Raw genomic sequence first — 23,727 nt, forward strand, 5'->3', positions numbered from 1 at the left:
ACGATAAAAAAGGTGTTGTAGACTTATATTTAGGAATAAGAGATCTAACAAAAAAAAAATTAGTTGAAACTAAAGGACATATGATTTTGTAACCAAAAAAAAAAAAAAAAAAGACATAAGATTTTTATTGCGAGTCTACCAACTAAAAAGGTTGGTGTGGCAACGGGCAAGTCATTGTTTGCTACAATAGTTGGAAACAAAGAAAGCTTGCTAGAAAAACTCCGGACAAAGAAAATGAAATAAACAAAGGTGCTACATCAAACATCCTTTCTGAACCACTAGTGGATAAACCACAATTTGCAATAAATTTTGCCAAAATGACCCCTTAGTCTTTCACCTTTAAGTAACCCACCAAGAAGTACTCAACTGTTTCAATTGGGCCAAATCTGCACACAATAAAAAATGTTATAATAAGATAAGATTAATTGAATTGCTTAAATTTAATAATTATGAATCCAATTTTCCCATATAAACTTGACATCCAACACAAATGCAATATAAACTTGACACCTACAAATACTTGTTTTAAACTTTCTCCATTGCAACATTTTCTTTTTGAGACAATTTGAAGATTTTTTTTTTTCTATCAATAATTTTCATGGTTCCATTAGGAAGTCATATTCTCCCATGCCAATAGTGATTTTCAAATAATTCCAAAACCAATTGCAGTTAGAGGTAATTTAGCAATCTTTCAAAATCTATATTACACAAGCATATACACCAAAGTAATCTAGTTCTTCAGAATCTTCATCTTCTACCTAACAATATTCTTGAAAGTAGGGTAGCCATTATACTTTTCAACAGTCTACTGTCCATCTATTAAACAATCACACACATATATGGACCATTTTCTTCTCATATTGGTACACCTTACATTAGCAAACTTCATAATCAATATAAGGCACAGAAGCGCATGTAGACCCAACTAATTCTCTATCTCAATCTAGTTCTTCAGAATATTCTACCTAACAATATTGGTAACCAATTGATACATGCTTTTCAACAATTTCAAATCATTATCACTAGAAATATGAAAAAAGGTTGATAAACTTTCAAGTCCTTAAGAACCTATGTCGGCATCATAACTTTCAAGTCTTCTTTAATGGGCCAATCAAAACATTATATGCTATCAAAAGACAAACAAGGATTCCTTTGAGAAAACATTATTTAATCTTGTACACATCTCCTGCCTTATGGTTATGTATCAAATTTGAATTTAGCATGCAAAAACTGCCCAAAAAATGGATAATTTGATCTAATTGAACTCCAAAAGTGGTTTAATAAATAAATATACAAACAATCATATAAGAAAAATACTAACTAAATCATGTTTACTTCACTTGTGCAGCAAGACAAAGTCATGATCTTCATAATTAATAGCTCATAGTTCAACTCAAACCACCAATCCAGAAGTTAAATTATGAAGAGAGAGAGAGAGAGAGAGAGAGAGAGAGAGAGAGAGAGAGAGAGAGAGACTACTACTTACATAAACTGAAAGTTGACATGTTGCAGAGCCCTTCGGACACTTGAACAATTTTCTTTCTATTTCAGATTGTTCCTTTTCACTCCAAATTGTCATGGTCTCTAAAATTTTAGCATTCTTCAAAATATATTTTTCTAACATAAGCTCACTTTGTAGGCTTAAAAAGTCCCGAATTGTATAACTTTTGAGATCTGATAAAAGACATTGTGGAACAAATTCTGGTTCGACCCAATTTTGTTGATTACCTTCTTCGTTTCCGATTGCCGTGTATAACCCCTATTATTGTACACATAAAATGAAATAAAATAAAACAAAGCATAAAGGTATGCTAAGAAAAGAAAAATGAAATGTGATTCTTAAACTTAACAAACCTTGTAAAGTTCAAACTTTTGAAGCTTAGGTAATAGGTGGAGTGCTTGTAATACATGAGTATTCGTAGCCACGAGTACCAAGGAAGTTAATTGAGAGACGGGAATGTCATCATAAGGATGTTGCAGCTGATTAACCTAAATTATCAAGAAAGACACCGTAAAAATTCAGTGCATCACAAATATTCACAATAAAACGGATGACTTGCATTTATCGATGCATAAATAATTTGAATGAGAGAGAACTTTTACCAGATAACCGAAATAAAGATGAGTGATATTTGCTCTAGCTAATTTGGGTAAGCTTAAGCTTTTAAACTCTTGATGAATGGTAAGAGAATCTTCTCGAGAATGAAAGCGCATATAAGACGCTTGTAGATCCTCAAGAATTGGACATTTGGCAAGGAGCAACATAAAATCCCGAAATTTTAAGAAGTTCATGACTTCTAGACGAAGGATTTTAAGTGATGGAAGTCCAAATTCATTCGAAGTAACAGAAAACTCCTCCAGCATGAATCGACAGAGGTCGAGGCTTACAAGGGTTTTGCACGTGAGAATACTTAAGGGCAATTTGCGAATGATATTATGTTCGTCCACATCTAAACGGAGACGAAGATACTTGACTTTGCGTTGAACAATAAGGTTAACCCATTTGACGACGTTAGGAAAGGAAAGATCATTGGCAAGATTAGAACTACTGTATTTAATGTCTAGATGGAAACTGTTGATGAAATTGGAACCAACGGCATCTCGAGAAGCCAAAACAGAGTACACAGATTCGTTAAAACGGAAGTTTGATTCGGTTGTATCAATATTGATATTGGTGAAGTGGAGATTGGGAACAGAGAGCCACAGATGAGTCCACCGCTTCGACAAAACGCTTGTGGTAACTGCTTCTTTGGTGGTCACAAACGACAGAATGTGGCAAAGAATCTCGTCTGGCAAACTGCTTATCCTATTCATCGATGCAAACGAACAATAAGTTGTGCCGCTAACTTTTTCACTAATACTCTTGTTGTGAGTAAAGAGATACTATGCTGTGCGGTAAAGAAAGTCTCTGCTCGTTTCATCAATTGGACTGTACGCAATTTATCAACAAACAATTAGGGTTCAACTAGTCATGATTCACGATTAGGCTTATGTTTTTGAGGTTTTGGCACTCGAGTCATGATTCACGATTAGGCTTATGTTTTTGAGGTTTTGGCACTCGATTCGTTTTTGTTGCTAGGCTCTCAATTTTATTTTTCTTCAAGGAACTAGGCTTTCAATTTTATTCTTTGGGTTTGGCACCGCACCAAATTTGGACTAGCCTCTTATCAAAAGAAATTTAACACTAATTAGGAGCAAAAGTTTTATATAAATTTATTTGGCACCTTTTTTCCACCTTATTGAGTTTTTCATGCGTCCTACGTAGTTCAGATTATAGAACTTGAACGACATAAAGACCCTATAAAACTTTTCAAAACATGTTAAAACATTTAGAATTTTAGAATCCGAACATGATGCGCGAGAAAATCAAAGGATGGGAAAAGTAACTGCCAATTTATTTAAGAAATGCTAACAACTGATGCAACAGGTCAGGCTAATGGGCCGGCCCATTAGCCCATATTTTGTGTTGGGTCGGGCCTCAAAACAGCTAACCCAATTGCACTTGACCTTTTTTTGCCCTAGCCCATTTGGCTCAACCCACTCTCAACATTTGATTTTTGTTAAAAAATACATTTTTTTTTTAAATTATCAACTAATTTCAAACTTTTTTTTAAGGAACTAATTTCAAACCTATTAATAAAAAGATTTAAATATGCAAACTTAATAAAAATTGATAAATTTAGCTAAAATTTTAAAGTTTATAGATTATAAATTATTAATTTGATTCAATTGAAGGAATAAATCTCCAATTTAATTAATATTCAATGTTAATGTAAAAATTATTTACACTTTTATGTTCATTCGATCCTGTTTTAGCAAATAAATAATTGTGAGAAACTAATATATAAAAATGACAACAAAAAACAAGAATGAATAAATAAAAAAAGAAAAATAAATCAACTGCTTCTAGAGGCCCAAATCCGCACGCAATAATTTTTAATTCAATTTTTCCGTATACACTTTTTTTTAGGGAATTTTTCCATATAAACTTGGCATTTAATACATACAATATCATACTATATATAAAAGTTGCCCCAAGCCATCATTTTAGCCCTAATTAAACCTAAACCCTAGAGAATAAAATTCCTGTTTTAACCCTAACCTAAACCTTAATTACGAAACAGCTATAGTAACAAATGAAGAGAAAAAAAAGCCGCGAACAACAGAATAGAAACCAAATTATGAGAATAACCACATCTCTCTCTCTGTTATGCATGTTTTCTTCTCTCTCGCCCCCACTGCTCTCATATGCTTCTTCAATCGATCTCAGGTATCTTAGTTCATATACTCTTTCCTTTAATTAATCGATTCACTTTATTTTCGTGGTCGCACGCTACACTATATGGCTCGAATTTCATTTTTTGATTCTGTTTTCAGGGGTTTTGAGGGGATAAACATGATCTTTTGATAGTTTAGTAAAAATTTGATTTTGAGTTTGATTTTATATACCCAGAGACCTTTTTTTTCCTCATTTATTCTCTTCTGCTCATATCTAAATCACTCTTTTTTCTTTTGCCCAGATCTTCATTTATGACAAGTTACAAACTTAACTCCGAAGATACAGGTAATTCCATCACATTCTCCATGGTTCTTTTATTTTTGCTTTTGTCCCATTTCAGTTTATTTTTCATTTTTTGAACAATGAAATTAAACTTAATCTTATTCTTATTGTGTATGCAGAAATTTGTGCTTAAAGCGAACATATGGGATGGATGCAACCATAAAGTCAAGAAAATCTTGCAGAAAATTGATGGTATGCACCTATTAATATGATTTATTTACATCTTAAAAAACATATTATGCTTTCAATTGTTATTATCCGAAGTTAAACAAAACCAAACTGGAGTGTGCATCTGTTTCTTATATTGTAGGCTTTGTGAATCAGTTTTTCCACTTACTTTTGCCTCCCCCATCTGTTTGATATAATGCTTTTATGAACTGTCACCTATAATTTGGCTTATATTGTGATTTGTGTGTTTTGGCTGCAGTGATATAATGCTTTGATTTGTGTGTTTTGGAATCATGCCTCAGACAATCTCTAATATGTCCTTAGTTTGTTTATTGTTTGTTCTTTATAACTTCTCTCCACTGTTGAATCAACGTCGCCAAATGTTGTATCAAATTTGGCACTGATCTCATCCGTCAAGATTGTTGGAAAAACACTATAATTCTTTTATTCCTTCCTCTGTTTTTCTCTTTCGAAGTGCTCAAAGCGGCCGGCGGCGGCACCAATTGAAGGTTTATTGTTCCTTTCTTTTCTTCTAAAAAATTCTAAAAACTACATTTGGTGCTAATTTTTTTTTGACAGCATAATGTGGATGCACCGGTAAAAGAGGAATAAGACGTATATCAATGAAGAAAACAATTACTAAAAAGAGGTTTTATCAGTTGTTTCATAATTGTTTTTTAGCTTAGAACAACAATGATATGGGATGGTGCACTGCATTTTTGCGGTCTATTCTTTTTGTTTCTAAAATATATTTAATAAGGTTGCTTCAAGTTGAGCCCTAAAGCTTATAGTTAGTAAAGGTTCAGATAGCATATATTAATTACTCAAAATATAAAAGAAAATGTTCATCAGTAAGGATTATAATAAGAATATGGGAAGGAGTTGAGTTTAGTTCAGGGTTTTGGAGCAACTACTGTTTGTTTGAGGGCTGATGCATTTTTGTACTTTTCTGTTTCGGCTGCAAGTTTGTTTCAATTCTTTTATCGTCTGCTTGGATTTGTTTTCCATCTGTGTTTGTGCTGCTGTAGTTTTGTTTTGCAGGGTTATCAATTCAGGTTCATTGTTGAGGCTGTTTTGTTGTCCTGCTGCAGTTTCGTTTGACATTGATTTTTTAGCCAATTCATTTTGTTTCTAAAATAAATTTATTAAGGTTGCTTCAAGTTGAGCCCTAAAGCTTATAGTTAGTAAAGGTTCCCTTAGCATATATTACTCAAAATATAAAAAGAAAATGTTCATAGTAAGGATTAGAGATTTCAAACTTGATTTTGAATTATTTTCCCAGTTATGCAAGCAAGTGACTTTGAAATGCATTTAGTATCACCTTGCTTCTCTCATATCTACTCTAATTATTTTATATGATATGTGTAGTGGCCTTCATCTTTTGTTTAGTCTATTCAATTAATCTCTTTTGTTATATTTTTTTTTTTTAATTATTGAGTTTGTTTTATCTTTCCATATATCATATATATATATATATGATGAACGCACATATCGTTAAGGGTTTAGAGGTCATTTTAGCCCTAATTAAACCTAAACCCTAGAGAATAAAATTCCTGTTTTAACCCTAACCTAAACCTTAATTACGAAACAGCTATAGTAACAAATGAAGAGAAAAAAAAGCCGCGAACAACAGAATAGAAACCAAATTATGAGAATAACCACATCTCTCTCTCTCTGTTATGCATGTTTTCTTCTCTCTCGCCCCCACTGCTCTCATATGCTTCTTCAATCGATCTCAGGTATCTTAGTTCATATACTCTTTCCTTTAATTAATCGATTCACTTTATTTTCGTGGTCGCACGCTACACTATATGGCTCGAATTTCATTTTTTGATTCTGTTTTCAGGGGTTTTGAGGGGATAAACATGATCTTTTGATAGTTTAGTAAAAATTTGATTTTGAGTTTGATTTTATATACCCAGAGACCTTTTTTTTCCTCATTTATTCTCTTCTGCTCATATCTAAATCACTCTTTTTTCTTTTGCCCAGATCTTCATTTATGACAAGTTACAAACTTAACTCCGAAGATACAGGTAATTCCATCACATTCTCCATGGTTCTTTTATTTTTGCTTTTGTCCCATTTCAGTTTATTTTTCATTTTTTGAACAATGAAATTAAACTTAATCTTATTCTTATTGTGTATGCAGAAATTTGTGCTTAAAGCGAACATATGGGATGGATGCAACCATAAAGTCAAGAAAATCTTGCAGAAAATTGATGGTATGCACCTATTAATATGATTTATTTACATCTTAAAAAACATATTATGCTTTCAATTGTTATTATCCGAAGTTAAACAAAACCAAACTGGAGTGTGCATCTGTTTCTTATATTGTAGGCTTTGTGAATCAGTTTTTCCACTTACTTTTGCCTCCCCCATCTGTTTGATATAATGCTTTTATGAACTGTCACCTATAATTTGGCTTATATTGTGATTTGTGTGTTTTGGCTGCAGTGATATAATGCTTTGATTTGTGTGTTTTGGAATCATGCCTCAGACAATCTCTAATATGTCCTTAGTTTGTTTATTGTTTGTTCTTTATAACTTCTCTCCACTGTTGAATCAACGTCGCCAAATGTTGTATCAAATTTGGCACTGATCTCATCCGTCAAGATTGTTGGAAAAACACTATAATTCTTTTATTCCTTCCTCTATTTTTCTCTTTCGAAGTGCTCAAAGCGGCCGGCGGCGGCACCAATTGAAGGTTTATTGTTCCTTTCTTTTCTTCTAAAAAATTCTAAAAACTACATTTGGTGCTAATTTTTTTTTGACAGCATAATGTGGATGCACCGGTAAAAGAGGAATAAGACGTATATCAATGAAGAAAACAATTACTAAAAAGAGGTTTTATCAGTTGTTTCATAATTGTTTTTTAGCTTAGAACAACAATGATATGGGATGGTGCACTGCATTTTTGCGGTCTATTCTTTTTGTTTCTAAAATATATTTAATAAGGTTGCTTCAAGTTGAGCCCTAAAGCTTATAGTTAGTAAAGGTTCAGATAGCATATATTAATTACTCAAAATATAAAAGAAAATGTTCATCAGTAAGGATTATAATAAGAATATGGGAAGGAGTTGAGTTTAGTTCAGGGTTTTGGAGCAACTACTGTTTGTTTGAGGGCTGATGCATTTTTGTACTTTTCTGTTTCGGCTGCAAGTTTGTTTCAATTCTTTTATCGTCTGCTTGGATTTGTTTTCCATCTGTGTTTGTGCTGCTGTAGTTTTGTTTTGCAGGGTTATCAATTCAGGTTCATTGTTGAGGCTGTTTTGTTGTCCTGCTGCAGTTTCGTTTGACATTGATTTTTTAGCCAATTCATTTTGTTTCTAAAATAAATTTATTAAGGTTGCTTCAAGTTGAGCCCTAAAGCTTATAGTTAGTAAAGGTTCCCTTAGCATATATTACTCAAAATATAAAAAGAAAATGTTCATAGTAAGGATTAGAGATTTCAAACTTGATTTTGAATTATTTTCCCAGTTATGCAAGCAAGTGACTTTGAAATGCATTTAGTATCACCTTGCTTCTCTCATATCTACTCTAATTATTTTATATGATATGTGTAGTGGCCTTCATCTTTTGTTTAGTCTATTCAATTAATCTCTTTTGTTATATTTTTTTTTTTTAATTATTGAGTTTGTTTTATCTTTCCATATATCATATATATATATATATATATATATATATATGATGAACGCACATATCGTTAAGGGTTTAGAGGTCATTATGAAAGTGTGCGAATGTTGAATGAATGCCAAAAGGGTTTGGTTGTATATAGTCCCTTGCATATATAAAATATGTTTAGTATCCCTTTCGGTTGATAGCTTTTAATACTAATCAAGTTACCTTCTAAAAATTCTGAAATAAATATGGTTGAAGTGAAAGCAAAATTTCTTTGGTATCCCTTTTCTGGTTTAAGTGGAAACGTTAGTTTACTAATATTTTCATAGTTGAATGGCTGGGGCAAAATTCTGAAATAAATATGGTTGAAGTGAAAGCAAAATTTCTTTGGTATCCCTTTTGTGGTTGAAGTGGAAACGTTAGTTTACTAATATTTTCATACTTGAATGGCTGGGGCATATCACATATATTTCATACTTGAATGGCTGGGGCATATCACATATATTTTATATATCTGTTTTGGCATTTTATTGTTTCATCCCCCGTGATTTTGGCTTATAGTTACGTGTTTTTTCTTCAAAAAGTCTATGGTATGCATAGTTTGTTCCCTTTCAATGTGAGGGCAACCCTTTTTTCAGTTGATTCTTTAGTATGCCTTTTTAAGTTGATAGACTTTTATGCAACACTTTGATGTCCATGCGGTGTCCCTTTTAATTGTTTTGGTGGGAAAACATTCCTTGGCCTAACATGAGATGAGAGTATTATGAATTTGTTGTCGTTGGGCAAACGAATCTTATACATTTCTTTATGATTTGTTTGTCTTTGTTATATACTCAAGATTAAATATGGGTTCTGCCATGTAGTTTAATGATAGACTCACTTTTTTGTCAAATTCATCTTTGTGATCATAGTGATTTTGTATTAATTGTCATAATGTGGGCTGTGTGACCATAGTGCCTTTTAAAGGAAAATCTGGAGTAAGCTTGATTATGAGTTTGTATAGAGGGCTTGGTTTCTACTAATTGAGTTATTGAGGGAGTTTGTAACCTTTTGGTTTCATTGTGCAGTGAAGAAAAAATATGAAAAACATGAAGTTGTGCATGAAAGGTTGTTTTAAGTCATACGCTGGCACACTCTTGAATCCTTGCTGCAGTTATGCCTCTTGGTGTGTTGATAATGAAGTTGTGCAGCCTTCTTGAGCAATGCAACAACGGTTCTGTCATTTACTACTATTTCGGCTTGGTTTTGTACTTACTGATGTTTGAGTGATATGGCTGCTTAGTGTCACGTTGTAAAATTGATGTGGCATAGACATGTAATGATTATACTTTATTTGTTTTGTATTGTACCAATGTTTTTTTTTTTTTTATTTGGGGAGTGAGGAGTCTTTAATTGGTGTAGTCTTGACTGAATGGTGTTACTCTATTAGAGTTGTTTTGTATTGAAGACTTTGAACCCGTTTTTTAAAATATATCATCTATTAAAATAAAATGTGATCTTAATAGGCTTAATTAAATGAGCAAGCAATAATATGACAGAAATTTTTCTTTTTAGTATTTGAAAAATAAAGTAATGCTTCAAATTGTTAGATACTACCAAAAAAAAAATTGTTAGATTTTTTTTTTTTTGAAGTTTCAAATTGTTAGGTAAATACATGATAGTTTGCGTATTTAATACATGTATTTGAAGTATGTATTAAACTGGTAATCATTTTTCTTTATAGTGTTCCTTCAATACCGTGTCTTTTTTTTTAAATGATACATATTAGCGGTTAGTTCTTACATTATTTTTTTTCTTCGTTCGGGTTTGAACGTAAAACATTCAACTACTTATTACTTAACTGAAATCAGTTGAGCTATGTAACCCCCAACTTCATTACACGTGTCTGATTAAAAATACTAATAATTTAAGATCTCAGACCCGTGCGTCGTGTGGGTTTGATGTGCATACTCATGAATTTTTGAACACGATTGTTGCTTCTGGAATTCCAAAAGGTTTACATTTCAAGGTTATCATTGACTCCATCAGACAAAAGAATCTCATTCAAGTTTCAACGAAGACAATTTCCATTGGTTGTTTCATTTGCTATGACTATGAATAAAAGTCAAGATAGTCGCTTAAACATGTTGGAGTCTATCTGCCTCAATCAATTTTCTCTCATGGGCAACTATACGTTGCCATGTCTAGAGTTACTAATAGGAAAGGCTTGAAGATATTGGTTCATGATGACGAGGGTGATGATACAAATGTAACATCAAATATGGTCTATAAAGAAATATACCAAAATGTACTTTAGTTGGTTCGTATTACAAAAAAACTTTGGATATCCTTATTAATGTGTTTTGTTATACTAATACTTTTATTTCAAATATGATGTGCTTGCTTTATTTATATTCTAACGTTTGTCAAGGATTACTTCACTATACATTGTCCAGTATTATTAGAGACCCGTGCGATAGCACGGGTCAAAAGTCTAGTCTCTTTTAAATATTGCTACTCAAATAATCTTATTTACTAAAGCTTAACCCGTAAAGCTAACCCTAAACCTAATTTTTTTCCCCCCATTTTTTCATCCACTTTTCTAAGCCATTGGATCTTGCGCATTTAGGCGCCATTCAATTTTAGCCATTGATCATATTATATTTATCTCTTCTATTTTTCGAAACAACTATTTCGTATTTATCTCTTCTATTTTCCGAAACAACTATTTCATATTTATCTCTAACTATAATTTTGGTCATATCCAAAATTTGTTATCAATTCACTTAAATCCGAAATTTGTTTTCCTATAGTTTTGGCCATCCGAATCCTTATTTATTAATTAACCTAACAAATTTCCCTTTCAAAAAAAAAAAATTAACCCAACAAATTTCATTCGTATCCTCCTTTTTTTTTTTGAAACAAATATTTTCTACACTTTTACGATTGCAATTTAACATAACAAATTCCATCTAAAAAAATGCATCGCACAAATTTTATTCTTATCCTCTTGCCTTTTTTTTTATGAAGCAAATATTTTGGTTATATATACGAAGTCCTTAACCTGTTTCTCTCAATCTTATATATTATATCTTATATATAATAAAATCTTATATCTTATATCTTATATATAATAAAGTTTAACCCCTAAAGCTATTTCTAACCCTAATATTTTCCCCCCATTTCTCCCTCCACTTTTCTGAACCATTGGATCTTACACATTTAGGCGCCATTCAATTTTAGCCATTGGTCATCTTACTTAATTAATGCCAGCCGAATTCTGTTATCAAGTTTGCTATAATTTTGGCCAGACGAATTTTGTTACGAAGTTTGCTATAATTTTGCCATATTTCCATCTCTTTAGTTGTGAAGCAACGCATCACACGATCCATAAAAGTAGAACTATATTTGCTTGCATTCACTAAACTATCTACCAATATCACTAAAACTATATTTGCTTGAGGTTCACCTCTTCGAATCTCTTCTCCCGATTCTGCCAACTTCGGATTCATGAAATTGCTCCGTCATCATTTTTAGGTCAATTTTCAATTCTTCTTATCTTAAGCTAATAATATTCCTTATGCATTTCTCATCAATTTTTGTCACTCTAATAACTTTCACGAACACGCCTGCGATTATAGTTGAATTCGATGAAATCTCACTCAATTGTTTTGATTATTATTATTTTTTCTAATAATTTTGTTGATTTTTGTTTGTTCGGCGAGAACTGTAAATGGCATCTAAACAAGTAGCTAAATAGAAACGATTGGGATCGATTGGAGCAAGAAATGTGTGAATGGGTCGTCCTCTTCAACAACTTCGTCATCTAAACACTGTCGGCGTCGGCGTCAATGCGAAGTAAGCCACAATTTTATCATGAAAATGTGCCTTTGGATTCTCAAAAAACCAAAGAGAATATAACTATGACTATTCAGTTTTGTTCTTTAAAGTATGTGATTGTAAATTTTGTTATTGTGTTGTGCGATAGCTGTTGATGTTAATTTGATTGATGTGTGATATATTATTTGTGTGACAGTCAGAGGGAAATTCGTGGCAAAAGATTGCTGGTATACAGATGGAGATACTATAGTGAGAAACGAGTATAATCCGTCTATAACTTATGCTTACGGTAAAAAATAGCAAAGCTCATATTTGTTAATAGGTTTTTTGCTGTTTAATTTTTTTCATTTGGTATTTAGGTTGAAGTATTGAGTAATATTTCAAAGGTCATACATTATAGTTTTGAGATTTGGGTTAGAGATTCAAAGCTCTGTATGTCATCAAATTAAGATGGCAACATAGGGAGAAATATTTCAAAGGAAGATTTTACATTAAGCCATTTAGCATTGATCACACCATTGCCCTTCTTATTTGTATTTACCTTAGAGTTGGTGGTTACAAATGATTTGTATTTCAATGGTCAGGAATTAATGTGCCAAAATCACATAGGTTCTGGTTTAGGATTTCCATTGAGTGATATAACAAGTGGTAAGCATAGCTTTCACTAATCATGGTAATTATGCTTCTCCTTTTTAAGGTTCAAGGAACTGCCACTAAGGATGTATTTTTTCAGTGTTCAAACGCAGCAGCTGTAGCAAAGAGTCTTCTAAGCTTCTTGGACCTGGAAAACATGTTTTATCAAATGCAAAGCTTCAGAGAAACCTCACCATATCTTGCCCTTATGCAGACTCTACTGAGAATATTGAAGGTTGCAGTAAACCAAACAACTCAGGTTAGCAGATTACGGTTACGGACCTTTAAGCAATTTTAATTTTTGGCAGAGTTATACTTCTATTTTTTGACATTCTTTCTTATATATTATTAATTTATCACGTATAGGCCATGGTTCAGGCGTGGACAATGGAGTTTTAGCCAAAAATCCGGTTGTTGGTGATTTTATTAAAGAGACAGTGGTATCCGACATTAATTTCATGCAAAAGAGTTCAGGTCGAAACATACATTATTTGCGAAGACTTTTTGCAGCATTGATGGTCTCTGATTAGCTGTCCAGACCAGAGGTTGTTTGGAATAACACTTCGCCTAATCTATTTGATGATAATTTGCACAAACAAAGACGTGTACTTGGTGCGCCTGGTAAGTCTGATTGTTAAAACTGTAGTGTTTTTTTTTATAGGTTAAATTTACTTCTCTGTCTGGATAGCTAATCTGAATATATCACTTATTTGTTTATGGCCGGTTAATTTAGAGGGTGAAACTTATGCATCGACATTGTACTACATGCTTAATTCGTATTGCAAACCTGTGTGTAGGAAGATTAGATACTAGCCAGCATGAATTACACTATATTTCATGTACTAATATACTCAAACAAATTTGTAGTTTGTTGGTGTATAGTTTACAATCTGAATTACACTATATTTTGGCCAATTTTTCTGCGCCTACTATTTAGTTATCAAGGGAACTCTAATTTTGCTCAATTTTAGTTATTCTCATTGATGTCGCAACTCTAAGCCTATTATTTAGTTATCAAAGGATACAAAGACACAGCTGTAATGCGTATTCAATGCACATTAGTTGTTATCACTTGCACCTTTATTTGTATGTATCAGCTCCCTGTATATATCTAAGGTACTCATCTCTTTACTTGCGGTAGCTTGGAAACGAAAAACAAAGGTTATACATGGTGATTTTTGATTTGAAAGTATGGCCAACACTTACACTCCGCTCTTATAGCTGTTACTAGAGGAAAGAGAGATTTTAAGATGAAAGTTAGAGTAGCTCATATTTGGTGTATACCAACAAAGAAAATAGTTAAAAATATCAAATAAATCGATTGCCTTCTCATAAGGTAATATTATGCTATGAAATTTCATATTGTGTTCTATATTTAATATGATATGATGTTCATATCAGAGACACTTATGTTTTCGTGGTGTTTAGATTTTTCAATAGTGATGCATCAACATTTTGTTTTTTGTAAGTTGTAACCATCCTGTCGTATGCTTCATTATCCATAGTTTAAGTGCACTTTAGTTGGATTCTACATAATTATTTTTTGATGGATTGAGATGAGACTTATTTTGGAATAGCTTCTTTTTGTGATTTTAAACAATGGATTCATGCTCAACAACTTTTTTTTGTGAGATTGTATATATTTTCAGCATAAGTGGTGAACTAATATTCGGGGATTCAAAATACTTATATGTTGCTCTAATTTCCCTGCCGTACGTTATTTTCATTCATACTCTTGATGGTTTAGCAGATACATGGACGACAAACAACAATTGCATCAGTATTAGGAGGTGAGAATTCGTACTCATTCGAGAAGAAATTGTTTTCGTTCAGAGTAGTTTGCCAAAGATGTTCAGGAGTTTTGGGCAAATTATTCATCAGTAGCAGTCTACGAGTATGTCTTGAATGGAGGAGCCAAATCCCACGCCCAGTTTTGTATCAGTCTCTGTTATTGTTTCCTAGCAGTAATTGGCACTATTGTGATTCTGTGTTTGTTATTTTTAGAGATATTGAGGTCCTGTTTTTGTTATTTTAAGAGTAGACACGTTTTTGTGGAGAGAGCTGGAATGAAGTGTCACATTTTTTTTCCTGCATCTTTTAACATGTCAGTCTATTCTTTATCGAATAAATTAATTAGTTTGGGGATCGTCATGTTGTCAGTCTCTCTTAATTGGTCTGCATATTGGATCTTTACAGTATTTTGAAGTTTTCCATTTGTAGTGCTTTGGATTGTTTTGTATATAGCCCTAGATTATGAGGTTGTGGAAGGCAATTGGTTTAGTATTTTTAAGTCATCCAAAGGAATATTTTGTAGGGTTTAGATGTGAATTTGTTGAGGCTTCTTTAATAGTAAGTTGATCGAGTTATATTCATAGTATGATGCCTTCTCTAAGCTTACTATGATACTATTATTCATTTTTAAAATTGCTTTGCGTGTCACTATAAGTCATTGAGGATTTGATATCATGTAAATAATAAAGTAAATCCTAACACATTCCACATAAGAATGAAGATATTGGTTTGGAATCTTATAAGTCATTGAGGCATGTTGATCTTATTGGTTACAGGTGTTGGAATGATTAACGAGTAACAACTTGCAAATTTACTTTTAAGTTTCAAGTTTTGTAAACCCTACCATGTTCTTGAATATCTTATTTGAAGTGACGGAAAATGATTAAGTTTTGTTAACTATTCAATATAAGTTTCTTTTGGTATCGCGCTTAAAATTTGTGGCTGCATCATTCTAAATAGCAATTTTCTAAAATATATTAATGTCTCTCTTTGTTCAAGCCTCAAACTCTAACGATGTCAATTTAATATGAATTGTGTAATACATCATAATCATCATGTGAACTATTCAATTCCCCTAAAAAAAAAATATATATTCAATTACATTTTAGTTATCCGGTAAAACTTATTCATGACTTTTTTTGGTTGGTTTGACCCGTGCGATGCACGGGTCGATGTTCTAGTAATACTTAATGCCACTTATATGATAGTACCAACTGGCAAAAAAATAGAAACAATGGAAAATATTAGGGTTGCAATCCCCTGTATTATTCAAAATATCACCTATTGTTGTTAAAAATAGTTTAATAGTTGTGCAGAGATTATTTACTCAATTGAGAGAAATAAGGAAGTAGAGTGACCTCATTCCTACAATAATATCTCTTTATTATGAAGTTCATAACTTTGTCTTGCTACACTATAGTTAAGGAAAAATTATCTATGTATGATTTAGTTAGTACTTGTCTACCCGTTTATAAATATTTATATTAAATCTCTTTATGACTTCAGTTGGATCCATACTTATCCATTTTCTGGTAACTTGTATAGTTGTATGCTTAATTCAGATTTGATGCATAACTACAGGGCAGGAGGCGCTTATAACTGCAGCGCCAGAAGTGCTGGAAAACATTTAGGTGTTGTTGTGGGCGTTGAGTCCTTGCTGGTGGTAATTGAACTCTTTGTATGTTCTATGAGTGGGAGTGGGGTCCGATATATTGTATGGCTAAGTAATCGGCTTTTAACCGGTCTATCTGCGTTGTGCCTGTTTTGTTTGGCTTCGATGTTGGATGCGTATTTTGGGTTCTGTTAGGGGGTGGTTCTTGTCATGGTGGGTGGCAGTAGTTCTGGTCTTCAGTGCAAAGTTTTGGTGTTCTGGTGTGCGTCGAGGCGCTAGTTTTTGACAAATAACATTTAGTTATTATAAATTTATAATTGTAAATTATAGAAAATCTTCCACTTTTTTCAAAAATAAAAAACAACTTATTTAAAGATCAGGTGTTCTGATACACTTCAATGTCAATCGCTTCACCTTTCAAGAGATGTTGAAACTAGAAGCTTACACCATTGGAGAAAGAAGGGGTGAAGTCTATGTTTTGCGTTAAACATCATCTTAGAAGCCTCTACGCCCCCAAAATAAACTTCCAATAAAGTAACTTGTTCAAAAAAAAAAAAAAAACCCAACAAAGATAGCCTCATTCAAATGAATATATATCAAGCAAAACTCAGTACTTTAAAGATGGAAAAAATACCACACAGGATACTTTCAACTCTATTGCACAGGAAAGAGGGAATGACTTCTATAAAATCTCAATAATACCAAATTGAAACATACTTTATAAGAAAAAAATTATTGCCAATGTCCTAAGAATAGAACATTATTCTTGAAAAAATAAAACTAAATCAGAAACAAGACTGAAAAGCTCATAACTGGAGTTTTCCTTTGCAGCAACGACCTTCTACAGTGGCTCCTATGGTAGAGTAACAGTGGCGCTTTCTCTGTTCAGGTTTGATGACATCGGAAGAAAATGATTAGAAAAGAGTAGAGCGTGGAGATAAAATGAGAGAAGTATATGTCTATGTAAATTCAATTTCAAGAGGAACGTCGAACCTTCAAGTTGCCAACTCAGTAGCGAGAATGACTTTAATTATGAGAATATTTCAACGCATAGTAAAAAGTGTTCTATATTTCTTGTTTATGCAATGTTTTTTCGGTGTTAAAAATATGAGGTATGTTTTATATGAATGTTGTACTGGAATGAAATGGAATGAGGACATAGCAAAGTCTATTGTCAGCAACCCAAAGTCGTGACAGTGAAATTCGAAGAGCGAGATAGAGTAGCAACCTTTTGTATTTCAAGTGTGATAGGAAGAGCTCATATTTTGGACTTACCTTATAAAACAAACATTTGTGTAATTGATAAGAAGAATTTAGAAAAGTAGGTTATGATATGCTTATAAGTTGTTTTAAGTTTATTTTTATTAGATGTTTAAGATAGCTGATATAAAAAACTTATACATAACAACATATATCCTTTCTTTTATTGTAGAAATAATTTATGTAAGTTTAAACTTGCATGTTAAATCAGCATGATTGCAAAAGTAACAACTGTTTTTTTTTTATACCTAATTTGCATAAAGAAATATTGTTCTTATTAAACCTGCATGTAAAATCAGCATGACTGCAAAAATAACAACTTGTTTTTTTTACCTAATTTGCATAAAGAAATATTGTATGTTGTCACACACACCATTTTTCGCACTGCTTCCTTGTGTAATGGATCAAAAGAATCCTCAAAATAATCTTGGCTTGGACTTACAAGTCATGAAGGAAACAAAGAAACACTACAAGTTCATGCTCTAGTCAATTTGATGAATGGTAAGAGAATCTTCCTGAAAATAAAAGTACATACAAGACGCTTGTAGATCCTCAAGAATTGGACATTTCGCAAGGAGCAACATAAAATCTCGAACTTTTGAAAAGCCGATGAGTTCTAGGTAAAGGATTTTAAGTGATGGAAGTCCAAATTCATTCGAAGTAAAAGAAAACTCCTCCAGCTTGAATCGACAGAGGTGGAGACTTACAAGGGTTTTGCACGTGAGAATACTTAAGGGCAATTTGTGAATTAACTTATGTTCGTCCACATCTAAACGGAGACGAAGATACTTGACTTTGCGTTGAACAATAAGGTTAACCCATTTGACAACGTTGGGAAAGGAAAGATCATTGGCAAGATTAGAATTACTATATTTAATGTCTAGACGGAAACTGTTGATGAAATTGGAACCAACAGCATCTCGAGAAGCCAAAACAGAGTACACAGATTCGTTAAAACGGAAGTTTGATTCGGTTGTATCAATATTGATATTGATGAAGTGGAGATTGGGAACAGAGAGCCATAGATGAGTCCACCGTTTCGACAAAACGCTTGTGGCAACTGCTTCTTTGGTGGTCACAAAGGACAGAATGCGGCAAAGAATCTCATCAGGCAAACTGCTTATCCTATTCATCGTTGCAAACGCTTTAACTTTTTCTGAAAGGCAGAACCAATAATCTTGTTGTGAGTAAAGATATACGTACGCATTTTATCAACCAACAATTAGGGTTCAAGGGTGATTTATTTTGGAACTGGATTCGTTTTTTTTTTTAGGGTAAAATATGCATTTCATCCGTGCAATTATAGGTCATTTGATTTTTCATCCCTGAGCTTACTAATCCTCCCATTTTGCCCCTGTAAAAATTATTCATTTGAAAATTTGTCCCTCATCAGAGTTAATCACTGCCACGTCACTGATTTGATGACGTGGCACTGCTAATTGAATCATATGCACGCGAAATGACCAAAATGCCCTTAGTAAGCTCAGGGATGAAAAATCAAATGGCCTATAATTGCAGGGATGAAATGTATATTTAAGCCTTTTTTTTATCTATTTTAATTTCTTTTTTAGAAAAAATTAATTAACAATGAAAAAAAGGACTACATAAGTCTTTACAATCAACAAAACAAATGTCCTAGTGAGCATAGCTCAGTTGGTATAGACAATGCATAATATTTGCAAAGTCAGGGGTTCAAACCTCGGCCACCACCATAAAATCAACAAAACAAATTATCTAAAAGGGGGCCACCACCAAAAAATCAACAAAACAAATTATCTAAAAGGGGACAAGAATGCTCAATAGAACTTTACAAAGAAAAGGCCAAATAATCTAGAGAAGCAATTTGACAAAATATATTAATTGGGAATTGTTTCAAAGTTATTTCGATATTGATTTTGATTGGGTGAGCCATACCAAGCAGCATTCAACTCTTCAGTTTCTTTGTTATATGTATGGTCGGTCGGTCGGTCGGTCGGTCATATGAAAATGAAATGGCGCAGAGGAGGAATAGAAAAGTGAATTTTGAAAGCATTTGAATTGAAGCACATGCTGCGTTTTGAATATTTATTTTTGGTTTGGTCAAAAAATATTTATTTTTTGTTATATAAAAAAAAGTTAAATATTATTTTTTTCTCTATAAATATATCAAATTTAAGTGGGGTGTCCGGGATTTGCCCCGGACCCTGCATATAATAATGCATGTCCATGCCAACTGAGTTGTGCTCACGGGGACATCAAATTTTTGTTTTTTGAGTAAAAAAATTTACTTTGATTTTTAGTCTCTCTTTTTTTTTTTGGTACAGATTTTTAGTCTCTATAAATTTTACTTTGATTTTTAGTCTCTCTATAAAATATTTAATCACCACTTTTGGTCCCAAATTTATAGTCAACTCATATATTTTTTTTAATGAAATTTAAGAGAAATGTTGTAAAAATCTCTCCCAAAAAAATAGAATTTTTAACAAAACATGAATTAAATCTGAATTTTAAACCGCAAAGAATATAAAAATTCACGTTTAATTCATGTTTTGATAAAAAAATTCTATTTATTTTTTTTTAGAGATTCTTATAATATTATTAACTTTTCTGCAAAATTTTATTTAAAAATATGAATTCTACGTATGAATTTACTTTAAATGAGAGATTGAAAATGATAATGAAAAACTTTTGGAAGATTAAAAGTACGTTGAAGAAATTTTTTAGATGAATTATATTAAAAAATTGGTATATTTATACGGAACGGGTGTTATGAGCCGAAATATAGTTGTTAATCTCAATATGAAATGAATACCGAAACAAATAAAAGGACATTTAATAAGTAACTATTGTCAATCGATAGTAATGTATAGTTAACTAAAATGCAACACCATTACATGAATTATTGTACCTTCTTCTAAATGTGGGTTGTTTATACTACACGTTACAGAACACTTCCTCATAGACGATGTTGGATGTCATTTAAGTGTCTTCACCGTCTTCATTTGTGATTAATATCTTCAACCCTTCTCTAAAAGTAACCCTCGAAACCGCAACATACAATTGGCCATGAGAAAATACAGGCGTTTAAAAATTATAGGAGTAGACATGTCATGAGTTTCTAAATATTGCCACTCTTTTTGGTTTAATGGTTAAAATCTATAGAGACACACGTTTAGCAAAGGGAAACATGCCACTAAGCTTTAATTTTAAATCATAAATAAAACAAAACAAAAAAATTTATTGGCTAGAATTTATAGAGACACACGTTTAGCAAAGCTAAACATGCCACTATGTTAATTTGAAATCCTAAAAAAAACAAAAAAAATAATTCACTTGAAAACAGATCAATGTTTAATAAGCTATCAAAATTCTATTATTTTCTTTTTCTTCCCAAGACCTTGAGTTTATTAATGACATGAACCTAATTTTTTTTTTTTCTTTAACAACATTACAGCAACATTATAATACTCAAATGTATACACTGTATGATTGTACGTTTTTAAACTTAGATCAGTAAATATATACCCAGGTAATTGTTTGCAAGAATGATAAATACTTATACTTTTTTCCTAATTGTTGAACATGAAATTTTGGTATAGTTATAAACTAAATAAGTACTGTCAAGTGTTTCCAGATACAATCTATCTTCTTTAACTATAGAATCGCAGCAAATCTTATTTCATGTCTTCAATCTTCAACACTATTTTAATTTAAATTACTTCTTGGTGGTCCTAATTAAGAACAGCGAAGTTAACAAAAAACTTAAGAGTGGTAGATTCGACAGTAAGAGTATGACATACAAACACTGTATTATTTATCCAGGATTTCTGGCATATTTTGTTTCCTTTCTCTGCATTAGAAACTTTCAGACAGTTGCTTTTAGGATATTAAGATATGAGGATGGTGAACAGCTTTTAGAAACAATTAGAGTTGGCTATTTTGTTCTCAATTTTTTTTAAATTTTTTCTCATTTCATCAAGAATGAAACACCATTCTCTCCTCTCTCAAGTTCTCAACATTTACACCATGAAGCAAATATCTTGAAGAAAGCAAAAGGGGCAAGCAAAGAAAGCACGGGGAATAATTATTCTGAATTTTTTGTGAAGTAAATAGCAAAACTCCACCAGAAAATGTGATGAATATTCAACAACGTGCAATCTCCCTGGGGTTTAGTTTACGTATTGCAGTCAATTGAATGATACAAATAAAGCTGGAAGTAAGATACTTGGAAACAAATGTTAAAAAACTTGCAACTATTTAATTGAAAACCAATACTTGAGCCTAAGACAAATGTTATTACATCCATGTTGAATGTTATAGATGAAAAGAAGATGCAAGGATGTAGTTAAAGATGAAAAGAAGATGCAAGGACGTAGTTTAGTATAAAAATTTGCTGGTATTTATAGAATAAAGTGTGTGTGTGTGTGAAGGGCTACCATTGTATGCATTGGAAACGCATAAAAAGAATTAAAAGCTGCAGATGTTATCCAACAACGAAGTACGAACAACTAATCTCGTTGTTGGATAACACTGCAGATGTTGAAATAACCCATTAATCCATTGAAATTTTTACACTTGATATAGTATAATATAGTTCTAAATGAGAGGCCTGCCAACTTTCTGGCTTTGACCTTAACCGACCAAAGCTTTTCAATGTGGTTGCATAACAGAATTAAAGTATAGATATTAATTAAAATTTGTCGGAAACTTCTTTCACTGTCTGCGCAAAACTTTTGAAGCATCATTCAGCTATAGACCTTGCATGGCTTGTTGTTGGAACATTGGTGTGAAGATGGAAAGAAATTGGAAGGTTGGAAGATTAAACACCTAGTTATTAAACTTTGATCTAATGTTGTGTGAATTGAAAATATAGAGTGTGGGGGTCCCACATAAAACAGAACACACATTAATAGTGTTTAAACAATGGTATTTAATTTTAAATACCTGATAATGATGAAAATAATAATTATTATTATTCTTTATTCATGGATATCACTTCCCATAATTTTAGGTTATGTTTGTTGTGATAAGATTGAGAATCCAACTGAATTTCTTATCTTTCCTTCATTAGTTTGTTTCAGCTAATCTTGTGGGTTTGTTTCTTTTTGAACTTATCCGATTAGTTTGTTACTTGAGCTGATCTGTGGGTTGCTTAATTTTTAAGTTTACTTAATTCTTAAGTTTCTCCAAATTAGTTACAAACTCTCCCTATAAAACGAGAGCTCACCTAGTTCAAAAAACACACCAAAGAGTTTCATTGAGTTGTCGGGAACTCTTTCTCTCTTCTCCCTTTCTTGACTTGTGTTGACGAGTCTTTCTTCTCTTCATCTCCTTTTTCTGTCCCTTTGGAATTAAGAGTGTTCTTAAGACCATAGTCCCTTTTCGGTTTAATGTCCCTTCGGAATTAAGAATGGTCTTAAGTTCATAGTCCCTTCGATAATTTTATGTCCTTCGGAATAAATAATAATTTAAGATCATAGTCCCTTTTCGGTATAATGTCCCTTCAAAATTATGAATGATCTTAAAATATATTCTTCTTCGATTCTTGAAGAAGTTAGACGTTAGAATGGTGTAAAACCATATTTGAGTGATCATAGTATCATAGTTGGAGAAGTTAATAATTAGAAAGGTGGTAACACCATATTTGAGTGGTCTCAGCACCATAATAGAGTGGTAACAGTACCATATTAAAGTGGTTTCAGTATTAAAGAGTGGTCTTGGTAGCATATTTGAGGGTGTAATTCTCGAACGGTTTTCTACAGTGCAGTAGTTAATCGAACAGTTGTAGCTGGGCTTGTTTTATCCTGGAGGCGGCGTGGTTGATAGTCTGCCTTGCACAATTTTAGGCAGTGCCACGAAACGTCTTAAAGAGAGCGGCCTGGTCGTCACTCAACATAGTAACAACTTCGGTAGAAAATAGAATTTGGAAAACCAAAATACAACACTTTGGAAATCCAAAAACAACACTTGTGGATCCTTCTCTAGGCAACATATGTGTATCATTGAAATGTAATATCATTGAAAATCATAAAAGATACTAATAACATACAAATCTCATTAACAAGATTTCTTTAAGGAAACCATCGTCTCCTGAAGCTGCACACAAGAAAGGAAATAAGTGTCAAGACAATAATGCAAGTCAAGTGACCGGAACTCAATGAATTTATCAAGTGAATAAAAGAATTTGAATCATCTGATGAAACAACTTATGCTTTGAAAAAGTAATTAGAAACTACTCCCGCCTTCAACAATTCCAACACACAACAAAGGTAAAGTGCAACAA

The 23,727-nt window shown here is 32.4% G+C and overlaps 2 protein-coding genes and 2 long non-coding RNA genes across 5 annotated transcripts; 2 read left to right on the top strand and 2 right to left on the bottom strand.

The window, feature by feature from the left end:
• Positions 1-102: 102 nt before the first annotated feature.
• LOC146943432 (putative FBD-associated F-box protein At5g56440) lies at positions 103-2,985 on the bottom strand. The gene is made up of 4 exons (XM_085741700.1): positions 2,104-2,985; positions 1,855-1,989; positions 1,487-1,759; positions 103-386 (listed from the first exon to the last, which is right to left on the bottom strand). Exons 1-4 carry the CDS (start codon positions 2,812-2,814, stop codon positions 372-374), a joined length of 1,134 nt encoding a protein of 377 aa, XP_085597826.1. The 5' UTR covers positions 2,815-2,985; the 3' UTR covers positions 103-371.
• Positions 2,986-4,023: 1,038 nt separating this feature from the next.
• Positions 4,024-9,796, top strand: LOC146943433 (uncharacterized). The gene is made up of 6 exons (XR_015025560.1): positions 4,024-4,270; positions 4,521-4,564; positions 4,681-4,753; positions 6,719-6,762; positions 6,879-6,951; positions 9,418-9,796. It is a non-coding gene; the product is annotated as an uncharacterized LOC146943433 (long non-coding RNA).
• A 3,002-nt stretch (positions 9,797-12,798) lies between these two features.
• LOC146943434 (uncharacterized) lies at positions 12,799-14,953 on the top strand. Of its 2 annotated transcripts, none has more exons than XR_015025561.1 (3): positions 12,799-13,075; positions 13,169-13,423; positions 14,553-14,953. It is a non-coding gene; the product is annotated as an uncharacterized LOC146943434 (long non-coding RNA). The 2 variants fall into 2 exon arrangements; XR_015025562.1 differs by having other exon boundaries at positions 12,799-13,061.
• A 2,994-nt stretch (positions 14,954-17,947) lies between these two features.
• On the bottom strand, positions 17,948-18,633 carry LOC146943435 (F-box/FBD/LRR-repeat protein At1g16930-like). Its single transcript, XM_085747706.1, has one exon. The coding sequence runs from the start codon at positions 18,596-18,598 to the stop codon at positions 17,948-17,950; it is 651 nt and encodes a 216-aa protein (XP_085603832.1). The 5' UTR covers positions 18,599-18,633.
• Between the last annotated feature and the right edge of the window lie 5,094 nt (positions 18,634-23,727).

The sequence above is a fragment of the Medicago sativa genome, chromosome 2 (assembly GCF_051527215.1).
Source record: "Medicago sativa cultivar Bolivia chromosome 2, Bolivia_mono, whole genome shotgun sequence".
Lineage (NCBI taxonomy): Eukaryota > Viridiplantae > Streptophyta > Magnoliopsida > Fabales > Fabaceae > Medicago > Medicago sativa.

What these genes read in the sequence shown, in the direction of transcription:
- LOC146943432 (XM_085741700.1), bottom strand. Translation starts at nt 2,814, where the DNA reads ATGAATAGGATAAGCAGTTTGCCAGACGAGATTCTTTGCCACATTCTG. An exon ending in ATCTTTATTTCGGTTATCTG is followed by an intron (nt 1,990 to 2,103) that starts GTAAAAGTTCTC and finishes TTGATAATTTAG; the next exon opens with GTTAATCAGCTGCAACATCC. An exon ending in AAAAGTTTGAACTTTACAAG is followed by an intron (nt 1,760 to 1,854) that starts GTTTGTTAAGTT and finishes GTACAATAATAG; the next exon opens with GGGTTATACACGGCAATCGG.
- LOC146943435 (XM_085747706.1), bottom strand. Translation starts at nt 18,598, where the DNA reads ATGAATAGGATAAGCAGTTTGCCTGATGAGATTCTTTGCCGCATTCTG.